General features: G+C 35.4%; 1 protein-coding gene across 1 annotated transcript in view; it reads left to right on the forward strand.

The window, feature by feature from the left end:
* The window catches only part of MED13 (mediator complex subunit 13), a 96,755-nt gene that overhangs the window by 25,937 nt on the left and 51,979 nt on the right, over window positions 1-18,839 (forward strand). Inside the window, exons 4-9 of the mRNA XM_055399971.2 lie at window positions 1,608-1,753; window positions 2,613-2,810; window positions 4,202-4,396; window positions 4,945-5,107; window positions 5,292-5,402; window positions 16,106-16,789. Of these exons, the coding sequence (XP_055255946.2) occupies window positions 1,608-1,753; window positions 2,613-2,810; window positions 4,202-4,396; window positions 4,945-5,107; window positions 5,292-5,402; window positions 16,106-16,789 (1,497 nt within the window). The remainder of the gene's footprint in view (window positions 1-1,607; window positions 1,754-2,612; window positions 2,811-4,201; window positions 4,397-4,944; window positions 5,108-5,291; window positions 5,403-16,105; window positions 16,790-18,839) is intronic.

Raw genomic sequence — 18,839 nt, forward strand, 5'->3', positions numbered from 1 at the left:
TTTTTCCCTTAGAATTATATATATAAAATGTATGTATATGTTTATTTTCATTATTTAGGCCTTGTTAAGACAGTCTCTTAGTATCCTGTACATAATTTTTGTTATAGCACTTAGCATAGCTGTAATTAAATAATTGAGATTAACATAGTGTCATGTGCTTTGCTACAAAACACTTTGAATAAAAGGAGTAACACTTGTCTTCACTGGGTTGTTTAATATATAGTGCATTTATATCTGAATGTAAGCAGATGTCTATAGTCTTTGTAGTTACCCAGCCATAGTTATTCCAAAGGACTTAGGTTTTTAATCAGAAAAAATGAGCTTAATTTATTTTTAAATAATGTAAATAATTTTATTTCCTATAGTTGTCACTTACATCTCAATACAGCTGAAGCAAAAAAAAAAATTGGGTAAATGCATTGTGATATCTTAGATTTGATTCTGGAACAGAAAAAGGACATTAGTGGAAAATTCTGGTGAACAAATAAAAAACTGGAGTTTGTTGTAGTAATGTGCCAGTGTTAATTACTTGTTTGGCCAACGAAGCATGATTATATAAGATGTTAGGGAAAACTGAGTGAAGGCCATATGGGGACTTCCTGTGTTTGTAACTTTTCTGTAAATTCAAAATTATTCTGAAAATAATTTAACAACAAAAGCTACTGGGATGGGGAAAATACAGTAATTACTTTTATTGTAACTTAATTTATTATGCCCTTGTCTCCAGAAAAAATTCAAGGGGTTTATAGATGTATACAATAGATTTCAAGCTTATTAATAGTTATAGCTTAAAGAATTGGTTCTTTAAGATGATTCTTAGGATAAGTGTTTGGAGAAGGAATAGGGTGAGTAGATTCTTCACCTTATATAATCTCCTTCTCTTCTGGGCCACTCGACTTTTCTAAAGTTTATCTTAAAGATATATCTACTTTCCATTTGGGAACTTTTATTTTCCAATCTGTATATCCAGTCATATCTAAATTTCCTAAGATGGTCTATTTTGCTTGTAACTTTAATTCTAGAATACCTTCAATTATAACACTCATCACTGCTTTAAAATAACTACTCATTGGGCATGGGGGAGGCAGCACATTAGCTACTTGATTAATTGCATTCAGCCCAGTTTCAGAAGTAATATGAGAAAATATATTTGTATTTATTTTTTAATAGAGGGGAAATAAAAAATTAGATCATTTTTAATTCTGTTGTACACATAGATTTTTTTCATCAAATTAACCTTTTTTTTCCCTTTAAAAAAATTGAAACTATACTAAACTATACTGTTACCTTTCCCATCAAACCCACTCCCCCTCCTTTATTTATTTTGGTGGCTGTATCATCATTATGTGTTTGTGTACCTAACTTGTTTAACTGGTTCCTTTCTTTGCTGCTTTTCCTATTATAAACAGTGCTGTGAAGAACATTACTTATAGCTAAATCTTTGCTTATATCTGTGATTTCTTTTTTTCCCTTTAGATGATAAGGTAGAATTTATGGGTTAAAGAGAATATGTATTTTTGTGGTGTAACTTCTTAAAAAAGAAAAGCAAACTGACTTTGTTTTGACTATAAATCATTATTAAAATACTACTTTTTCTTCTTTATTAGTGAACACTTGTCCTGCTCTTTCACCTTTTTCTTGCATGGAGACAGCAATGTTTGTACCAGTGTGGAAATTAATCAACATCAACCTGTATACCTTCTTAGTGAAGAACATATCACCCTTGCTCAACAGTCTAATAGCCCATTTCAAGGTAGATTATTTTATTGGCATAGTTACTCTTATTTTTTTTTATTGTTGTTTCAAGAAAAAAATCTTATTGGTAGACATTAATGAAATTTCCCCCAGTCTTTAGCCTAATGGTGATTCTGATGTAGTTTACTTCTTTTCCATTAGAGTAATAAGTCAATTAAATAAATTTTTAATGCAAATATTATTTTTAACAGTTCTTGTACATGAATGTTAGCATATTTTAAAGTGTTCTTTTAAATAAACTATAGATGGTATACATGTTATATATATTCAAGGTTATCTTTTGTGTCAGTTCACATATGCCATGTTTAACGTAGGTACGTAGGACTTTTCATATAATTCATACCATGAAAGTTGTTGAACTTTAGAGGAAATAATTTTGTAAGATCGATGATTTTAAAGAAAAAAAACCATGATTTATTTGTAAGGACTGTCCGTTCTTACAAGTGTGTTCTTTGTAAGGCAGTGTGTTCTTGTTTTAGTTCTAAGCTTACTATTTGCTCTTTTAAAATTTATATGGCAGTATATAATAAGGACTTACATGTTGTTTTTCCTTAAATTGCTTTTTCTTAGTGGAAAGTCAAGAGAAATCGAAGGATATACAAATATTCACAGTTTGTGTTGAAACTATCCATCTGAGATTTTTGGGTAGACAGAATCTTAAGTTTTCATAATAAACTCAGTGTTATACTTTATCTTCACTTAATGAAGTACAGTAAATTCATTTTCTCTGAAATTGATCATTATGGGTTTCCTTTTCTTTGTTTGAATTGCATAATTATTTGCCATACTATTCAGTGTCATCTTATTTGGTATAATTGTCTTTAGTTACTTACTCAATGTCTGTTTTGGGTTTCTAGTTATCTTAAGCCCATTTGGACTAAATGGCACTCTCACAGGACAGGCATTCAAGATGTCCGATTCAGCTACAAAAAAATTGATTGGTGAATGGAAACAGTTCTATCCTATCTCATCTTGTTTGAAGGAGATGTCTGAAGAAAAACAGGAAGATATGGATTGGGAAGATGATTCTTTAGCTGCAGTAGAAGTTCTTGTTGGTAGGGATTCTGAGTATTAATCCTAAGTGGGAAATGTGTGACTATATGTATTAGTTAGATTTTGCTGAATAATATAACTCTTTAATATCTTAGTGGCTTTTAACATCAAACATTTGGTTTGGCTTTCTTGTATCTTTTCATCCTGCAACCTAGGTTCAAGGAATATCCAGTATCTGGGACATAATATTCTTAAAAGAACAGAGGAATAATAGGAACTGAGCCTAACCGTATTAAGTATATTTAATCTTCTGCTAGGATATGATGTATGTTGCATGTGCTTATGTTCCATTAGGTAAAAACTAGTCATATGGCCAAGTCAGTCATTGGGGAAGGGAACTATAACCCACCTAGAGGGAAGCATGCTAAAGGTGAGAAGAAAATTATTGTGAATGAATAATATTTGGAGGTGAGAAAATTGACAGCCTGTGTGATGCACTGTCTTAACGTTTGGTAAAACTGTCCCCTCTGATGACTTGAAAGGCAGAAAATGTATACCTAAAGACCTTGTGGCTGATTAGCTCTGTCCAGGTCAGCTCTGCTTAGGTACGCTGTATTACATGCATCTTCCTCCCCAGGGACCTAAGTTAACAAGGTAAACTATATTTGAGACATGCTAATACGAAGGCAGAGGATGTAAAGTAGGAGAGGCTGCAGTGATCCTGCAAGTGCATCTAAAGTTCTTGGGTTGTGGCATTTGTCACATGCATGTAGATTCCAGAGCAAGTTGCACATCTAGCCTAACAATGGGTGCAAATGTATACTCCACCTTAGAGAGATGTGGGAAAGTGGGGAATATATGGCTGAGCAGATAATTGGGATTAAAGTTTGCAGCACTGTATTTAATGGATTCATATAGTAGTGTTATATGCAGATTACCTTCTTTGTTTTTTTAATCAAAGGAGTATCAGTATTCAGTTTCAGTAAACACATCACCAGAGTAGTTGTGTCAGAAACAGGAACAAAGCACATAACATATATTAGACTTTTCAGATTAAAGAAGAAAATAAAAAGGTCCATAATTCTAGTGCCAGTTACCTTTGTTAAAGTTTTTAAATAAATTTGATCAAATTTGCAAATACAAAAAAAGTAATACACATTCATGGTTAGAAAGTCCAAAAGTGAAATGAGAAAGCTGCTTTCTTCTAAGTCTCTCTCACGAAGGGTAACCACTACCACCAGCTTCTTGTAGTTTCTTTCAGAAAAACATTTTACCAGAAAAAGTATATATTTATAAAAATAGACTAAATGTATCTTACTTTATATTTAAGGTATTTTTATTTTAACAAATGTGATCATTTTGTATCTGCTTTTCCATTATTGCACTTTTGAGTGAAACAAATCCCACTACAAACCCAAAGGTAATTGATTTTCCTCTTCTCCCCCTCTTTTAGCTGGTGTCCGAATGATCTACCCAGCATGCTTTGTTCTAGTCCCTCAGTCAGACATTCCTACTCCTAGCTCTGTGGGATCCTCTCACTGTTCAGCTTCTTGCTTGGGTGTCCACCAAGTGCCTGCTTCCACAAGAGATCCTGCTATGTCTTCGGTTACTCTTACACCACCTACATCTCCTGAGGAAGTCCAAACAGGTGTTGTACTAATCTGTTTCATTAGCTCCAGTGGTAAATCTGTTCTCTTGAATATAATAAATACTTACTATTTTGAAATAATTTCACAGTTACTGAAGTGTTTGCCAAGTACAGTACAGAAAGCTCTTTTCATTCAGATTCCCAAATTGTTAATATTTGTTCCATCACTCTCTCTCTATGGATACATTCCTTATCATGGGTCTTTTTCTGAACCATTTGAGAACAAGCTGCAGACACGATGCCTCATTACGCCTAAGCACTAAGTCTGTTTCCCAAAATTAAGGACTCTCTTCTATATATGACTACCATTTAATCTTCCAAGTCAGGAAATTAACATTAATATACTACTACCACCATTTGAACTCCTGTTCAAATTTTTTTGTTTTCTGTATTTTAAGTAAAGTGACCTACTTTTTTCTTCAGAATATAAGTAGGCTTACCAGATAGCTGGAACAAGTTGTAGGAGAAATCAAAGAAACAGAAAACAAAGTAATACTCTTTTAAACCTGCCTTTATTCTCCTACAATCAATTTTTTTTTTGTTTTCAGTTGATCCTCAGTCTGCCCAGAAGTGGATCAAATTTTCTTCAGTATCTGATGGCTTCAGCTCAGATAGTACTAGTCATCATGGTGGGAAGATACCCAGAAAATTAGCAAATCATGTGGTGGATAGAGTTTGGCAAGAATGTAATATGAACAGAGCACAGAACAAGTATGTATTTTCATCTTCAAGTTTAAAAATTGCATGTTGGTAGTTACTCGCAGATAAGAGATTTGAAAGTATAACTCATGATTTTAATTCAAAAAAATTGATTAAAAAAATTCAATTTTAATGCTTAATTCAAGTTTACAAAAATTTTTATGAATTCTAAAGATTATATGATTTCAAATTTTAGAAGGAAATATTCGGCTTCATCAGGTGGTCTGTGTGAAGAAGAGACAGCTGATAAAGTAGCATCCTGGGATTTTGTTGAAGCCACACAAAGAACAAATTGCAGCTGTTTGAGGTAAGTACTTTTTTTTTCCCCAGTTGAATGATGCTAGTTAGTACATATATGTGTATGATAATTTCTTATGCCATTGCATACTTATGCCTCACTTTGTTTGAGGTAAAAATGTATAAAACACGGTGTCAGGATTTTTCCCAAAGAAAAAAATTTGAGGAAAATAAAAATTCAGTAATATGGAGCTAATTATAGAACTACATAGAAATGTTTGTCATAGATTCTTACACAGTTACCAGAACTGGACTGTGAAAGCCTAAAAGGATTCACAGCCTAAAAGAATTTTATACTGAATTATGGAATATATAGTATCTATAAGGTAAGAGGAACACAAGTTTCTTGAGAAAAGTGTTCATAAATGGCACTGTGCTTGAGAAATTTCTCCCCAGGGTCCTCATAAAAAAGATGATGCATGACATACTAGATAAAACTTTTCTCAATCTTTTTTATAGTAAATACAATATTGGGTTTTGTGCAGCAGTTTCTTGTAGCATCCCTTTTGTCAAGCTGTAGGTGAAATGCTGAACTAAAATTCAAAAAATAAGATTCTACAAGGGACCAAAGCTGCAAAAATACAGGCTTTCTAATAGGCTGTATTGATTGAAAGCTCAGTAGAAGAATGAACGTACATGGAATTCTTTAGGGACTTTGATGAGGTTTGGTTATCGTAGGCATGCAGATTGTATTGCCTAGAGTTTATTATTTTAGTCTGCAGATTAAAGGTAGATCATATGCTTTTGCAAATGAGTAAACAAATAATGCAGATGAGTAAACAAATAATGGCACTGACACCCCTCACCAGGACTTGTGAATGAATAGTTGACCAGCGACCTCTTCTTGTCATGGTTGTGAGCCAGAGGGAAGGAGGCACGCAGGTTAGGGTCAGGGTTTTTCTTATATTAGTTTTGAGTACAGTGACACCCCTTCAAATGTTCTGATGTGTTTTTGCATAGATTAAATTTATATAGATTTATTTGGGTTAAAGACTACACTTTTTAATATTTGTCAACCTTGTTAAAAAATTGCCTCTGACTAGGATGGAGGGGGCTCTCACGCTATGTGTGACAATCACAGAGCACAACAGAAAGAAGAAACACTCCTCTCCTTTCCTAGCAAGGACGAGGCCAATGAAAAACCATGGACTCTGTTTATTATAACCCTCCCATCTTCCTTTATTCCTCCATCAAAGTGTTGGCCTTCGCTTGCTGTGCAGGGAACTCACTCTTTGCTCACCATGTTTGTAGACCCCATATTGCTGTTCTCTGCTTATCCTGAATAAATCCATCTATGCTGGGGGTGGGATGCAGGTGGGCCATGTGCTCAGTCATGTCTGACTCTTTTGCGACCCCATGGACTATAAGTCTGCCAGGTTCCTCTATGAAATTTTCCAGGTAAGAATACTAGAGTGGGTTGCCATTTCCTCCTCCAGGGGATCTTTCCGACCCAGGGACGGTTGGAACCTGTGTCTCCTGTGTCTCCTGCACTGCAGGTAGATTTTTTACCCCCTGAGCCATCAGGGAAGCGCCAGGTTGGGAGCGCAGGTGGGGATGGGGGTGAACAACAAAAAAAATGTGCCTCTGTTTGTTGTTGATAGGTTGGATTAAAAATATAGATAGATTAGTTCCTGCTTAACAGTTTAAAATAGTTAAAAGCCGTACTCACCTTGGAGGGAAAAATCAAACTTAGTTTTGAAATGTAGGGATTCAGTGCATTATTTGTCTGAGACCAGGGGTTGGCAAACTGATCTGTTGGCCAAATCTGGCTCACATGTTTGGTATGGCCTGTGAGCTGAATGACTTCAGTTTCAAATATTTGGAAAAAAATATAGAAAATATTTTGTGAAAGTTATGTGGAATTCAAATTTTTGTGTCCATAAATAAGAATTTGTTGGGACAGAGCCACATCTGTTCACCCATGTACTAACTGTGGCTGCTTTTACAGAGTTGATTAGTTACAGGAGAGACCGTATAACTCCTGGAGCGTAAAATATTTACCGTCTGGTCCTTTACAGAAAAAGTTAGCTAATCCCTGGTCTAAAACCAATAGAATGCGTAAATGAAATTAGGCTTTTCTTTCCCTGTATTGGCATGTTTTGATAGCAGCTCTTCTGTTTTAGTTTCTAACCTAGGCTTTGCTTTATTCTTTTTGAAAGATTTAGGTTTTAAGGCTATTTGCCTGGAATAGTTTTAGAGGAAGACACTCAAAGTGCACGTTGGTAAACATAAGTGTTAATTCTTGGTCTCTAAGCTAAACTCTTATTTTTAAAGACATACTTTGTCTCAGATTTCCAGAAATACAGAGATTTCATATGGTGAAATTTCATATAATCTATGTATTTGACTAACTTTGGTAACTTTACCCCTCTAGTAAATAGTGTTTCTAATCATTTACTTTTTTACTATTGCATTTTGTACTTTAGATTCCTGCTCTACCCCTGCCCCTCCCCGCAAATCTGTTTCTTTTTTACTTATGTAAGGCTTGAAATGGACTTTGAGCCACCATATGTGTGAGTCCTCTCCTGCCATAGAATATAGGAAGTAGGGCATACAGTGATAACTGACTGTGCTAATCAACCAGCTTATTATCAAATCTATCCGTATCTTTTCCCTGCCCTATTTTGTATTGCAGGGAATTACATTTCATAGGCTTCCTTGCTTTCAACATGTTTTGTTGGGCTCCCCTCCCAATTTTATTGTGATATAATTGACAGTGATACTGTATGATTTTAAGATGTACAGCATGATGATTGAGAAGGCTCACTTGTTTTTTGGAGTTGACTAATTGGAGGCACTAACAGAAGATTAGTTATAATCTTAAGATTGGAAGAAACCAGGGTATTTCCCCACCCCTTTTTTGAGCCAGCTCCAGCAACAGCTGTGTCCCTTTATCAGCTGGTTCTTTCCTGGTCCCAGTTACTGTTAGGTAGTTCCTGCTGTGGTTCTAACATCGTCCCAAGCTTTTGTGATCTGGTGGGACTACATCATCTTATTGTCCTTTCAGTCATAGAAGTGATTGAAGCTTCCTGCTATTACTACTTTCTCTGTTACCTCATTTTCCTAAGAGTTTTTTTTTTTTTTTTTTTGTAAATGATTCTCTGTAGTAAGTTAAATCTGTGAAAGATAGGACTGGACCCTTCTCTTGGAAATTGATTGAAAAAAAAGTTGCATAGTTATATAAGCAGTTTGCATGAGTATATGTGATTTTTAAAAATTTAAACTATACAAATAAAGCTGAGTACCCCTTGACCACTCTCTCTTTCCAAATCCTACTGTCTTCTCACTAGAAATAATTACTTGCCAGTTAGGTATTATTCTTTTGTGTGTGTGTGTGTGTACTTCTGTGTGTATATGTGTTTTTCCTCCCAGCACGGAAACATAATACAGATGTATTTAGCAATTTATTTTTTCACTTAATGTGCCTTCAATCTCTTCATTCTAGTTACTTGTGAATCTGCTTTAATACAGATATCATAGTATTTTTAATCATTCTGGGACTGATGGGCAAATAGGTTGTTTCCAAAAGTTTTTAGCTTGTGTTTAACTTTTTAAAAATAAAATAACACTTTTGTGACTATCAATTACTTGCTAGGTCTTTTTTTTTGGAAACACTCACTTAATGATAGATGATGTCCAAGGTTCAGGATACATTAGTGAACAGGGCTTCTCCTCATCTGAAGCCTGCATGCTAAGGGGAGTGGGGCAAATAATTAATTTGTTTTCAAAAAGAATTCTTAATCTTTTAAAATTAATGAGTGATGAGTGCTAAGAAGGAAATAAAATTAGGTGGGTGATGTGATAGAAAGTTGTGGGTGAGGGGACCTTTTAAATACTTTTCTTTTGACTTCAGAAAGACTCTACCAGTTTTACTTCCACTTTTTACATACAAAGGTATTGGTTTTTCTTGTGCTTTCACTGATCTGAGAACTGCCCTTAAAATTATTTTTTCCCATTATGATAAAACATAAAACATATGAAAAACATAAAATTTTTTTAATTGGCATTTTTTTCAGTTATTAGTGAGATTAAAAATTGCACATTTATGGTTATTAGGCTTTAGTCTGGTAAAATGTTGATAAGAAAATTAGAATTTAGCAAGCTATATAAGTAGGAAATAATGCAATTATTTTAGATATTAACACTGAAATACTAGGAACTTCAGTCAATAGGAAACAATCTAAAGGAGTCATTTTGTTGGATTGTACTTTCAGGACAGCTTCTTTTTTAGAAAGATTTCCCCTTTATTGACTTCTAGTGTGAAATTCACTTGTCTCTAAAGATTAGACTTTTTAGGCAAAAGTCTATATAGAAGAAAGGGACTATGTTTTGATGTTACCAAAGTTTTGGAGAGCCACTGCTGTTCTTATATAGCTCAGATTAATAGTTTCTTAGCTTTACAGAAGGATACTTTTTGTATCCCTTGTATACTTGGAACACCTTAGATTAGTGGAGATTGTTTCTCTCCTTAGTGTCTTTCATAACTTGATGAATTCTTAAATTTTTGGTTTCACACTCATTTATACTCTTAAAAGTTAGAGACTCTGAATGTGCTTTTATTTATATGGGTTATGTCTGTTTATGGGGCTTCCCCGGTGGCTTAGTGGTAAAGAATCCACCTCCCAATACAGGAGATGTGAGTTCAGTCCCTGAATTGGGACTGAATTCCTTCCCCTGGAGAAGGAAATGGCAACCCATTCCAGGATTCTTGCCTGGGAAATTCCATGAACAGAGGAACCTAGTGGGTTATTTAGTTGATGGAGTTGAAAAAGAATAAACAACATATCTATTTATATAATTTTAGAGAAATTTTAAAGCACTGCTTAGTTTATTAAAAAAAAAAAAAGCCCAGTACAAATTAACATGAGTAAAATACTTTTAAAGAAATCAACTGTATTTTGGAAAGCAAAAAAAAAAAAAAGAAAATTTTAGATAGTTAACATTCTTTCATAAATGTCTTTAAAAATTAAAGTATGTTTTACATTATAAGCCACTTTGGATGCCACTCTTGGGCAGGACAGCTTTCGAAATAGAGTTCAATATAAGACTAATACCTGGGTATGGGAAAAATGCATATATATATACACACACATATATATGAATGTCTGACATAGAAAAGACAAGTTTCTATTTCAGGATAATTTTCTAACAACTAGAGCAATTTGATGATGGAATGCATTTCCTCATAAGGTAATGTGGTCCTTGTTGAAAATAGTCAAAGAGGGGATGGGTAGAAAAGGGATTATTCTTAACGTTGTGTAGGAACTACTGTTTTTTTTAATAGCCAATAATTTTTTTAAAAAATTTAAATGCTACTTAAATAAATAATGCACATGAATATAAAAATTAAAATGACAAGTTCTCCCTCTTATGTATGTATGTAGATCTGCCTGCTTGCTTTCGTTTCCATAAAAGGAATCATGCTACATATACTGTTCTCTAACTTGCTTTTTAGAAAAACAGTTATCCTAGGTATCTTTTCTTGTACAGCACGTATAGTTTCCACTCTGTTTTGTCAAGTTCATGGTACTCTATAATACTGTTGATATAATGCTTTATTTGGCTAGTTCTCAAAGCTGCACTCTTGCTGAACTGAAGGTTTTTAAAGCAGATCTTAAGTATCTTCATTTCACTCCTACTTCAGCATGCAACTCTTAAAGTCAGTATTTTCTTACATAATTCCATTCTATCTGATAAAAGAAACCACATTTTATTGGTGACATCTGATACCTTATACAGATTTGCCTCAGAAATATCTTTTTGTGTTTGGTTTGACTTCCAGGATTCAAACAAGGAATGTAGAATTGATTATTAAGTTTTCCAGGTCTCTCTTTTAGTCCTCTTCCCCCTTTTATGACATGGACTTCGTTGGAGAAACTAGATAAGTTGTTCTGTAAATGTCCCACATTACAAATTTTCTCAGTTGGTCATATATTTTAACTTGTTCTTTGTTCCTTGTATTTCTGAAAATGGAAGGTAGCTCTAGAGCCATACCCTCCAACACAAGCTAGCTACGTTTGTAACCACGAGTGGCTATTTAAATTTAAAGTAACTGGTTTTAAATAAAATTAAAAACTTAGTCCCTTCATTGCATAAATATCATTTCAAATCCTCAGCAGGCACATAAAGAGCATTTCTGTCATCACAGAAAATTCTTTTGGGCACTACTGATTTAGAGGCTTAGTTAGATTCAGGTTTAATACTTTTGGTGAGAATATTTCATAGGTAGTGTTCTGTTGCTTTGTATGGTGTCACATCAGAAGAAACATGTGCCTGGTTGTCCCACTTTTAATAACGTTAAGATTGAGAAGGTGATGATCAGCCTGATGCCTTCATTGTAAATTTCTAATCATGTGTTCTGTGAATAAAGACAGTTTTTCTTCTACTAGTTGTAGTTTAGTCGCTAAGTCATGTCTCACTCTCGTGACCCCATGGCTCCTCTGTCTGTGGGATTCTCCAGGCAAGAATACTGGAGTGAGTTGCTATTTTCTTCTCCAGAAATTTTTTAATAGATGTTTTTTTATTGGATTAAGAGTTCTGACAAAATATGGTCCACCGGAGAAGGGAATGCAAACCACTTCAGTATTCTTGCCTTGAGAACCCCATGAACAGCATGAAAAGGCAAAAAGATAGGACAGCGAAAGATGAACTCCCCAAGTCAGTAGGTGCCCAATATGCTACTGGAGATCAGTGGAGAAATAACTCTAGAAAGGATGAAGAGATGGAGCCAAAGCAAAAACAACACCCAGTTGTGGACGTGACTGATGATGGAAGTCCGATGCTGTAAAGAGCAATTATTGTATGGGAACCTGGAATGTTAGGTCCATGAATCAAGGCAAACTGGAAGTGGTCAAATAGGAGATGGCAAGAGTGAACATTGACATTTTAGGAATCCGCAAACTAAAATGGACTGGAATGAGGGAATTTAACTCAGATGACATTTTTACCTACTACTGGGAGCAAGAATCCCTTAGAAGAAATGGAGTAGCCATCATAGTCAACAAAAGAGTCCAAAATGTAGAACTTGGATGCAGCATCAAAAACGACAGAATGATCTCTGTTTGTTTCCAAGGCAAACCATTCAGTATCACGTAATCCAAGTCTATGCCCTGACCAGTAATGCTGAAGAAGCTGAAGTTGAATGGTTCCATGAAGACCTACAAGATCTTCTAGAACTAACACTCCAAAAAGATGTCCTTTTCATTATAGGGGATTGGAATGCAAAAGTAGGAAGTCAAGAAACACCTGGAGTAACAGGCAAATGTGGCCTTGGAGCACGGAATGAAGCAAAGGCTAATAGAGTTTTTCCAAGAGAACGTAGTGGTCGTAGCAAACACCCTCTTCCAACAACACAAGAAAAGACTCCACACATGGACTCTCACCATGTGATCAATATTGAAATTAGATTGCTTATATTCTTTGCAGCCAGTGATGAAGAAGCGCTATACGGTAGGCAAAAACAAGACCAGTAGCTGACTGTGGCTCAGATCATGATCTCCTTATTGCCAAATTAGACTTAAAATGAAGAAAGTAGAGAAAACAACTAGACCATTCAGGTATAACCTAAATCACATCCCTTAGGATTATACAGTGGAAGTGAGAAATTGATTCAAGGGATTAGCTCTGATAGAGTGCCTGAAGAACTATGTACAGAGGTTCATGACATTGTATAGGACGCTGGGATCAAGACCATCCCTAAGAAGAAGAAATACAAAAAGGCAAAATGGTTGTTTGAGGAGGCCTTACAAATAGCTGTGAGAAGAAGAGAAGCAGAAGGCAAAGGAGAAAAGGAAAGATATAAGCATCTGAATGTAGAGATCCAAAGAATAGCAAGGAGGGATAAGAAGGCCTTCCTCAGTGATTAATGCCAAGAAATAGAGGAAAACAATAGAATGGGGAAGACTAGAGAGCTCTTCAAGAAATATCACTCCAAAAAGATGTCCTTTTCATTATAGGGGACTGCAATGCAAAAGTAGGAAGTTAAGAAACACCTGGAGTAACAGGCAAATTTGGCCTTGGAGTACAGAATGAAGCAGGGCAAAGGCTAATAGAGTTTTGCCAGGAGAACGCACTGGTCATAGCAAACACCCTCTTCCAACAACACAAGAAAAGACTCCACCCACACATGGAGTCTTCTAGCTCTTCTAGCGATACCAAGGGAACATTTCATGCAAAAATGGGTGCAATAAGGACAGAAATGGTATGGACCTAACAGAAGCAGAAGATATTAAGAAGAGGTGGCAAGAATACACAGAAGAACTATACAAAAAAAGATCTTCATGACCCAGATAATCACGATGATATGATCACTCACCTAGAGAGCCAAATGTCCTGGAATGTGAAGTCAAGTGGATCTAGGAAGCATCACTATGAACAAAGCTAGTGGAGGTGATGGAATTCCAGTTGAGCTATTTCAAATCCTAAAAGATGATGCTGTGAAAGTGCTGCACTCAATATGCCAGCAAATTTAGAAAACTCAGCAGTGGCCACAGGACTGGAAAAGGTCAGTTTTCATTCCAATCCAAAAGAAAGGCAATGCCAAAGAATGCTCAAACTTTGCACAGTTGCACTCATCTCACATGCTAGTAAAGTCATGCTCAATATTCTCCAAGCCAGGCTTCAACAGTACACGAACTGTGAACTTCCAGCTTTTCAAGCTGGTTTTAGAAAAGGCAGAGGAACCACAGATTAAATTGCCAACATCTGTTGGATCATAGAAAAAGCACATGAATTCTTAAAAAATCTCTACTTCTGCTTTATTGACTATGGCAAAGCTTTTGACTGTGTGGATCACAACACACTGCAAAATTCTTCAAGAGATGGGAATACCAGACCACCAAAAACCTGCCTCCTGAGAAATCTGTATGCAGATCAGGAAGCAACAGTTAGACCTGGACATGCAACAACAGACATGTTCCAAATAGGGGAAGGAGTACGTCAAGGCCGTATATTGTCACCCCGCTTATTTAACTTCTGTTCAGAGTACATCATGCAAAACACTGGGCTGGATGAAGCACCAGCTGGAATCAAGATTGCCGGGAGAAATATCAATAACCTCAGATATGCAGATGACACCACCCTTATGGCAGAACGTGAAGAAGAACTAGAGAGCCTCTTGATGCAAGTATAAGAGTAGAAAAAGTTGGTTTAAAGCTCAGCATTCAGAAAACTAAGATCATGGCATCTGGTCTCATCACTTCCTGGCAAATAGACGAGGAAACAGGAAATAGTGACAGACTTTATTTTGATGGGGCTTCAAAATCATTGCACATGCTGACTGCAGCCATGAAATTAAAAGACGCTTGCTCCTTGGAAGAAAAGTTGTGACCAACCTAGACAGCATTTTAAAAGGCAGAGACATTACTTTGCCAACAAAGGTCCGTCTAGTCAAAGCTATGGTTTTTCCAGTGGTCATGTATGGATATGAGATTTGGACCATAAAGAAAGCTGATCATCAGAGAACTGATGCTTTGAACTGTGTTATTGGAGAAGACTCTTGAGAGTCCGTTGGACTGCACTGAGATCCAGCCAGACCATTCTAAGGGACATCAGTCCTGAAGCTGAAACTCCAGTACTTTGGCTACCTGATGCAAAGAACTCATTCATTTGAAAAGACACTGACGCTGGGAAAGATTGAAGGCGGAAGGAGAAGGGAATGACGGAGGATGAGATGGTCGGATGGCATCACCGACTCAATGGACATGAGTTTGAGTAAACTCTGGGAGTTGGTGATGGACAGGGAGGCCTAGCGTGCTGCAGTCAATGGGATCGGAAAGTGTTAGACACAACTGAGCGACTGAACTGAACTTTATTGGATTAAGTTCTGGTACTTGCTATCTGAATCTTTTTATATGAATAAGTATTGAATTTTGTCATGTTTTTTCTATATTTATTGAGATATAGTTTTCAGTTTTATTCTGTTACTATAATGAGCAATACTGTTTTTTTTTTCCTTATGAATGTTATACCTTACATTCATGGTGCAAATCCCATTTGATTATGATGTTTTTAATTTATGCATTCCTCAATTGTTTATTTTTTGTTACTGATTTACATCTGTGTGTTTTTTTTAAGTGAAATTTATTGCGGTATAATTTTAATAGAGTAACACTCACCCTTCTCAGGTGGGCAGTTTTGAGTTCTGACAAATATATACAACCATGTAATCACCAAGTACATCTGTTTTCTTAAGGAATTTTGTTCTATGATTTCCTTTTCTTAAAGTGTCTTTGATTTTGGTGTCATGGTAATAATGGGTTACTCTTGTGTCGTTTCAGTGTAACTGCAGTTTTAACTTTCATGCTTTTTTACCCTCCTGTACAGTAAGAGGTCCCAGGCTCTGCACAGAAGGGTATCTCAGTATGTTCCCTCAGTGGAGAAGGTTAAATGGATGAATTTGAGTCCATTTTATACCTTTTTATCTTAACTAGAAACTTATCTCTATATTCAGATACTAAGATACTTAAATTTTATAAGGCAAATCACCTTTGCCTGTCTGATCACATATTAAGTGAGCATGAGAGAATTGACTTTTATGATGTTTTCTGCATAGCCTTAGTTTTAGGCCACTAAACAGAATTTTCCTATGTCAATGTAAATAATTTTAGGATTATGTGTGAAAAACAAATGACATCTGAAATTTTTAATACTGTTAACTTATATACTTTGATATAATAGTTATGCTATAAATATACCTTTCTTTTAACTTTTCAGGCACAAAAATCTCAAACCTAGAAATCCTGGACAACAAGGACAGGCACCATCTTTAAGTCAGCAACAACAAGTACTTCCGAAGCACAAGACCAATGAAAAGCAAGAAAAGAGTGAAAAACCACAAAAACGCCCCTTGACTCCTTTTCACCATCGTGTATCTGTTAGTGATGATGTTGGCATGGACACAGATTCAGCCAGCCAAAGACTTGTGATCTCTGCTCCAGACAGTCAAGTGAGATTTTCAAATATCCGAACTAATGATGTAGCAAAGACTCCTCAAATGCATGCCACTGAAATGGCAAATTCACCTCAACCACCCCCACTTAGTCCTCACCCCTGTGATGTGGTTGATGAAGGAGTGACTAAAACACCCTCAACTCCGCAAAGTCAACATTTTTATCAAATGCCAACACCGGATCCCTTGATTCCTTCTAAACCAGTGGAAGATGGGATAGACAGTTTATCTCAGTCTTTCCCAGCTCAATTCCAGGAAGCGGTAGAACCTACAATATATGTTGGTACAGCAGTAAACTTGGAAGAAGATGAAGCTAATATAGCCTGGAAGTATTACAAGGTCCCAAAGAAAAAAGATTTAGAGTTTTTACCACCTCAGCTTCCAAGTGATAAATTCAAGGATGATCCAGTTGGACCTTTTGGACAGGAAAGTGTAACATCAGTTACAGAGTATGTATTTTTTTTAATAGTCAATTAAAATTTAAGGGTGGAAATGATGTGAGTTCTTAATAGATGCCAGAATGGTTTCAGGGTTGGATTTACAATAAGAAATCCTTTCAGTAGTTGAGTATTAATTTTGGATAATTTCTCTACTGTATTTTTTCCTCAGGTTACTTCTTTATTATGAAATATTTTAGTCACAAAAAAGCGGAGAAAATAATAACATTTATCCATCAACTAAGTTGGTCCATCAGCCAACTTAAGGATTTTACATACAATTAGCACTTCTGTATACTATTATTTTTCCTCTATTCTTCCTTCCACCGTCCTGAATTTGGTATTTATCACTTCTATACATGTTTTTATACTTGTGGCTCTAGTTAATTAATTTCACTTGCTTTCTAGTATTTCTTTGTTATGAATAAAATATATTAGCCAAAATTTACACAATTTATCTACTCTCTTGAGATGGCATGTTGATTATTTTCAGTTTTTCACAAAAGATGTAGCAGTGAATTTTTTTGTACACATTTCCTTGTACACTTGTATGTAAGAATTCCTCTAGGGAATATAGCAAAGTGGAATTGCTGTGCCATGGCATATATTGATATTCAGCATTAAAGGTTGTTGCCAAATTACTTTCTAAACTATACTAGTTTACACCCTCATCAGATAGCAGAGTATAAGAATATCTACTGTACATTTTCCTCAGTACTTGGTGTTAAGAGACTTTTAATTTTTTAGTCTGCTGCATGCAGAATGGCATATTATTGTCTTAGCAGCAGCAGTAAGGTTAAGCAGCACTTAAAGTGTTTATGCGCCTATACATCATAATTTAGTCTATTTTCTTTTTCCCCCCTGATTTGTTCCTTTCATATTCTGGTTATTAATCTTAATATTAGTTATATATGCTTTGGATATAATTTTTAGTCCGTTTTTGGTCTTTCACCTCCCCCCCCACCCTGATTTATTCTTTGTATCTTCTGGCTATTAATCTTGTGTTATATGTACTACAGATACCTTCGTCTCTTCTGTGGTCTGCTTTCTTTGTCCACAAACTATGTCGTACATAAACGTTATGTATAATGTACTTTGGGGCAAAAATGGTCTTACTTTCAGGTCTCCCTTTACTTTTTCTGTTGTTCTGATTATCATCTGTCCCACAGCTTTTTGCATTTTTATCTATAGTAGGGTTTTTTCCCCTAATTTTTTATTGCAGTATCGTTGATTTACAGTGTTGTGTTAGTTTCAGGTGTACAGCAAAGTGAATCAGTTAGTGTTTTTTTTTAAAGGTGAGAACCAACCATTATATTCATTTTACTCTTATAATAAGTCATTAAAACTATCTACCTGTTTATCAATACAAGGCCAAGTAGTGTCCTGAGATTACATTTCCTTTTCTGTCTGTCGTCAGTGAAAAATTTTAAGCAAATTTTGCAAAATTTAAGCAAATTCTTTTGCTTAGAATGTTAAAATTTCACAAGAATATGTAGTGATCTTTTATTCATTCCTGGTACCGAACTTTTGAGGACGGCTGGTTTAACTTGAAGTCTTTTTTTTTTTTTTGTCCTATCACTGTAAGTTACTTTTTTCTTGGATAATGTCTCTGTTTTTTCCTGCATTCTCTGTGGAATTTCTAGAATTCAGATCTTGAACTTTTATATTTTCTCTCATCTTTTTTTTCCCCTGAGGGGATTCCTCAACTTATAGCTCTTTTCTTAAAGTTTTAATATTTATTATTCCTGTGTTTTTAATTTCTAAATTTTAAAAAAATAGCACCCCCTTGTTAAATGGCCTGTAATTTTTTTTTCCTTTGGAAGTACTTTGTTTTGGTCTTCTTCTTTACTATACTGATTCTCATCATATTATTGTTTATCTTACACATTTTATTTATTTATTTGTTTTGGCTCTGCAACATATGGGATCCTAGTTCCCTGATCAGGGATCAAACCCATGCCCCCTGCATTGGAAGTGCAGAGTCTTAGCCTCTGGATCACCAGGGAAGCTACTCATCTTACACATTTTAGCATGAGGGAATAGAGGAACTGAGTGGAAATTT

Source organism: Moschus berezovskii, chromosome 20 (genome assembly GCF_049115385.1).
Source record: "Moschus berezovskii isolate FMDL1 chromosome 20, NW_MosBer_1.0, whole genome shotgun sequence".
Classification (NCBI taxonomy): Eukaryota; Metazoa; Chordata; class Mammalia; order Artiodactyla; family Moschidae; genus Moschus; species Moschus berezovskii.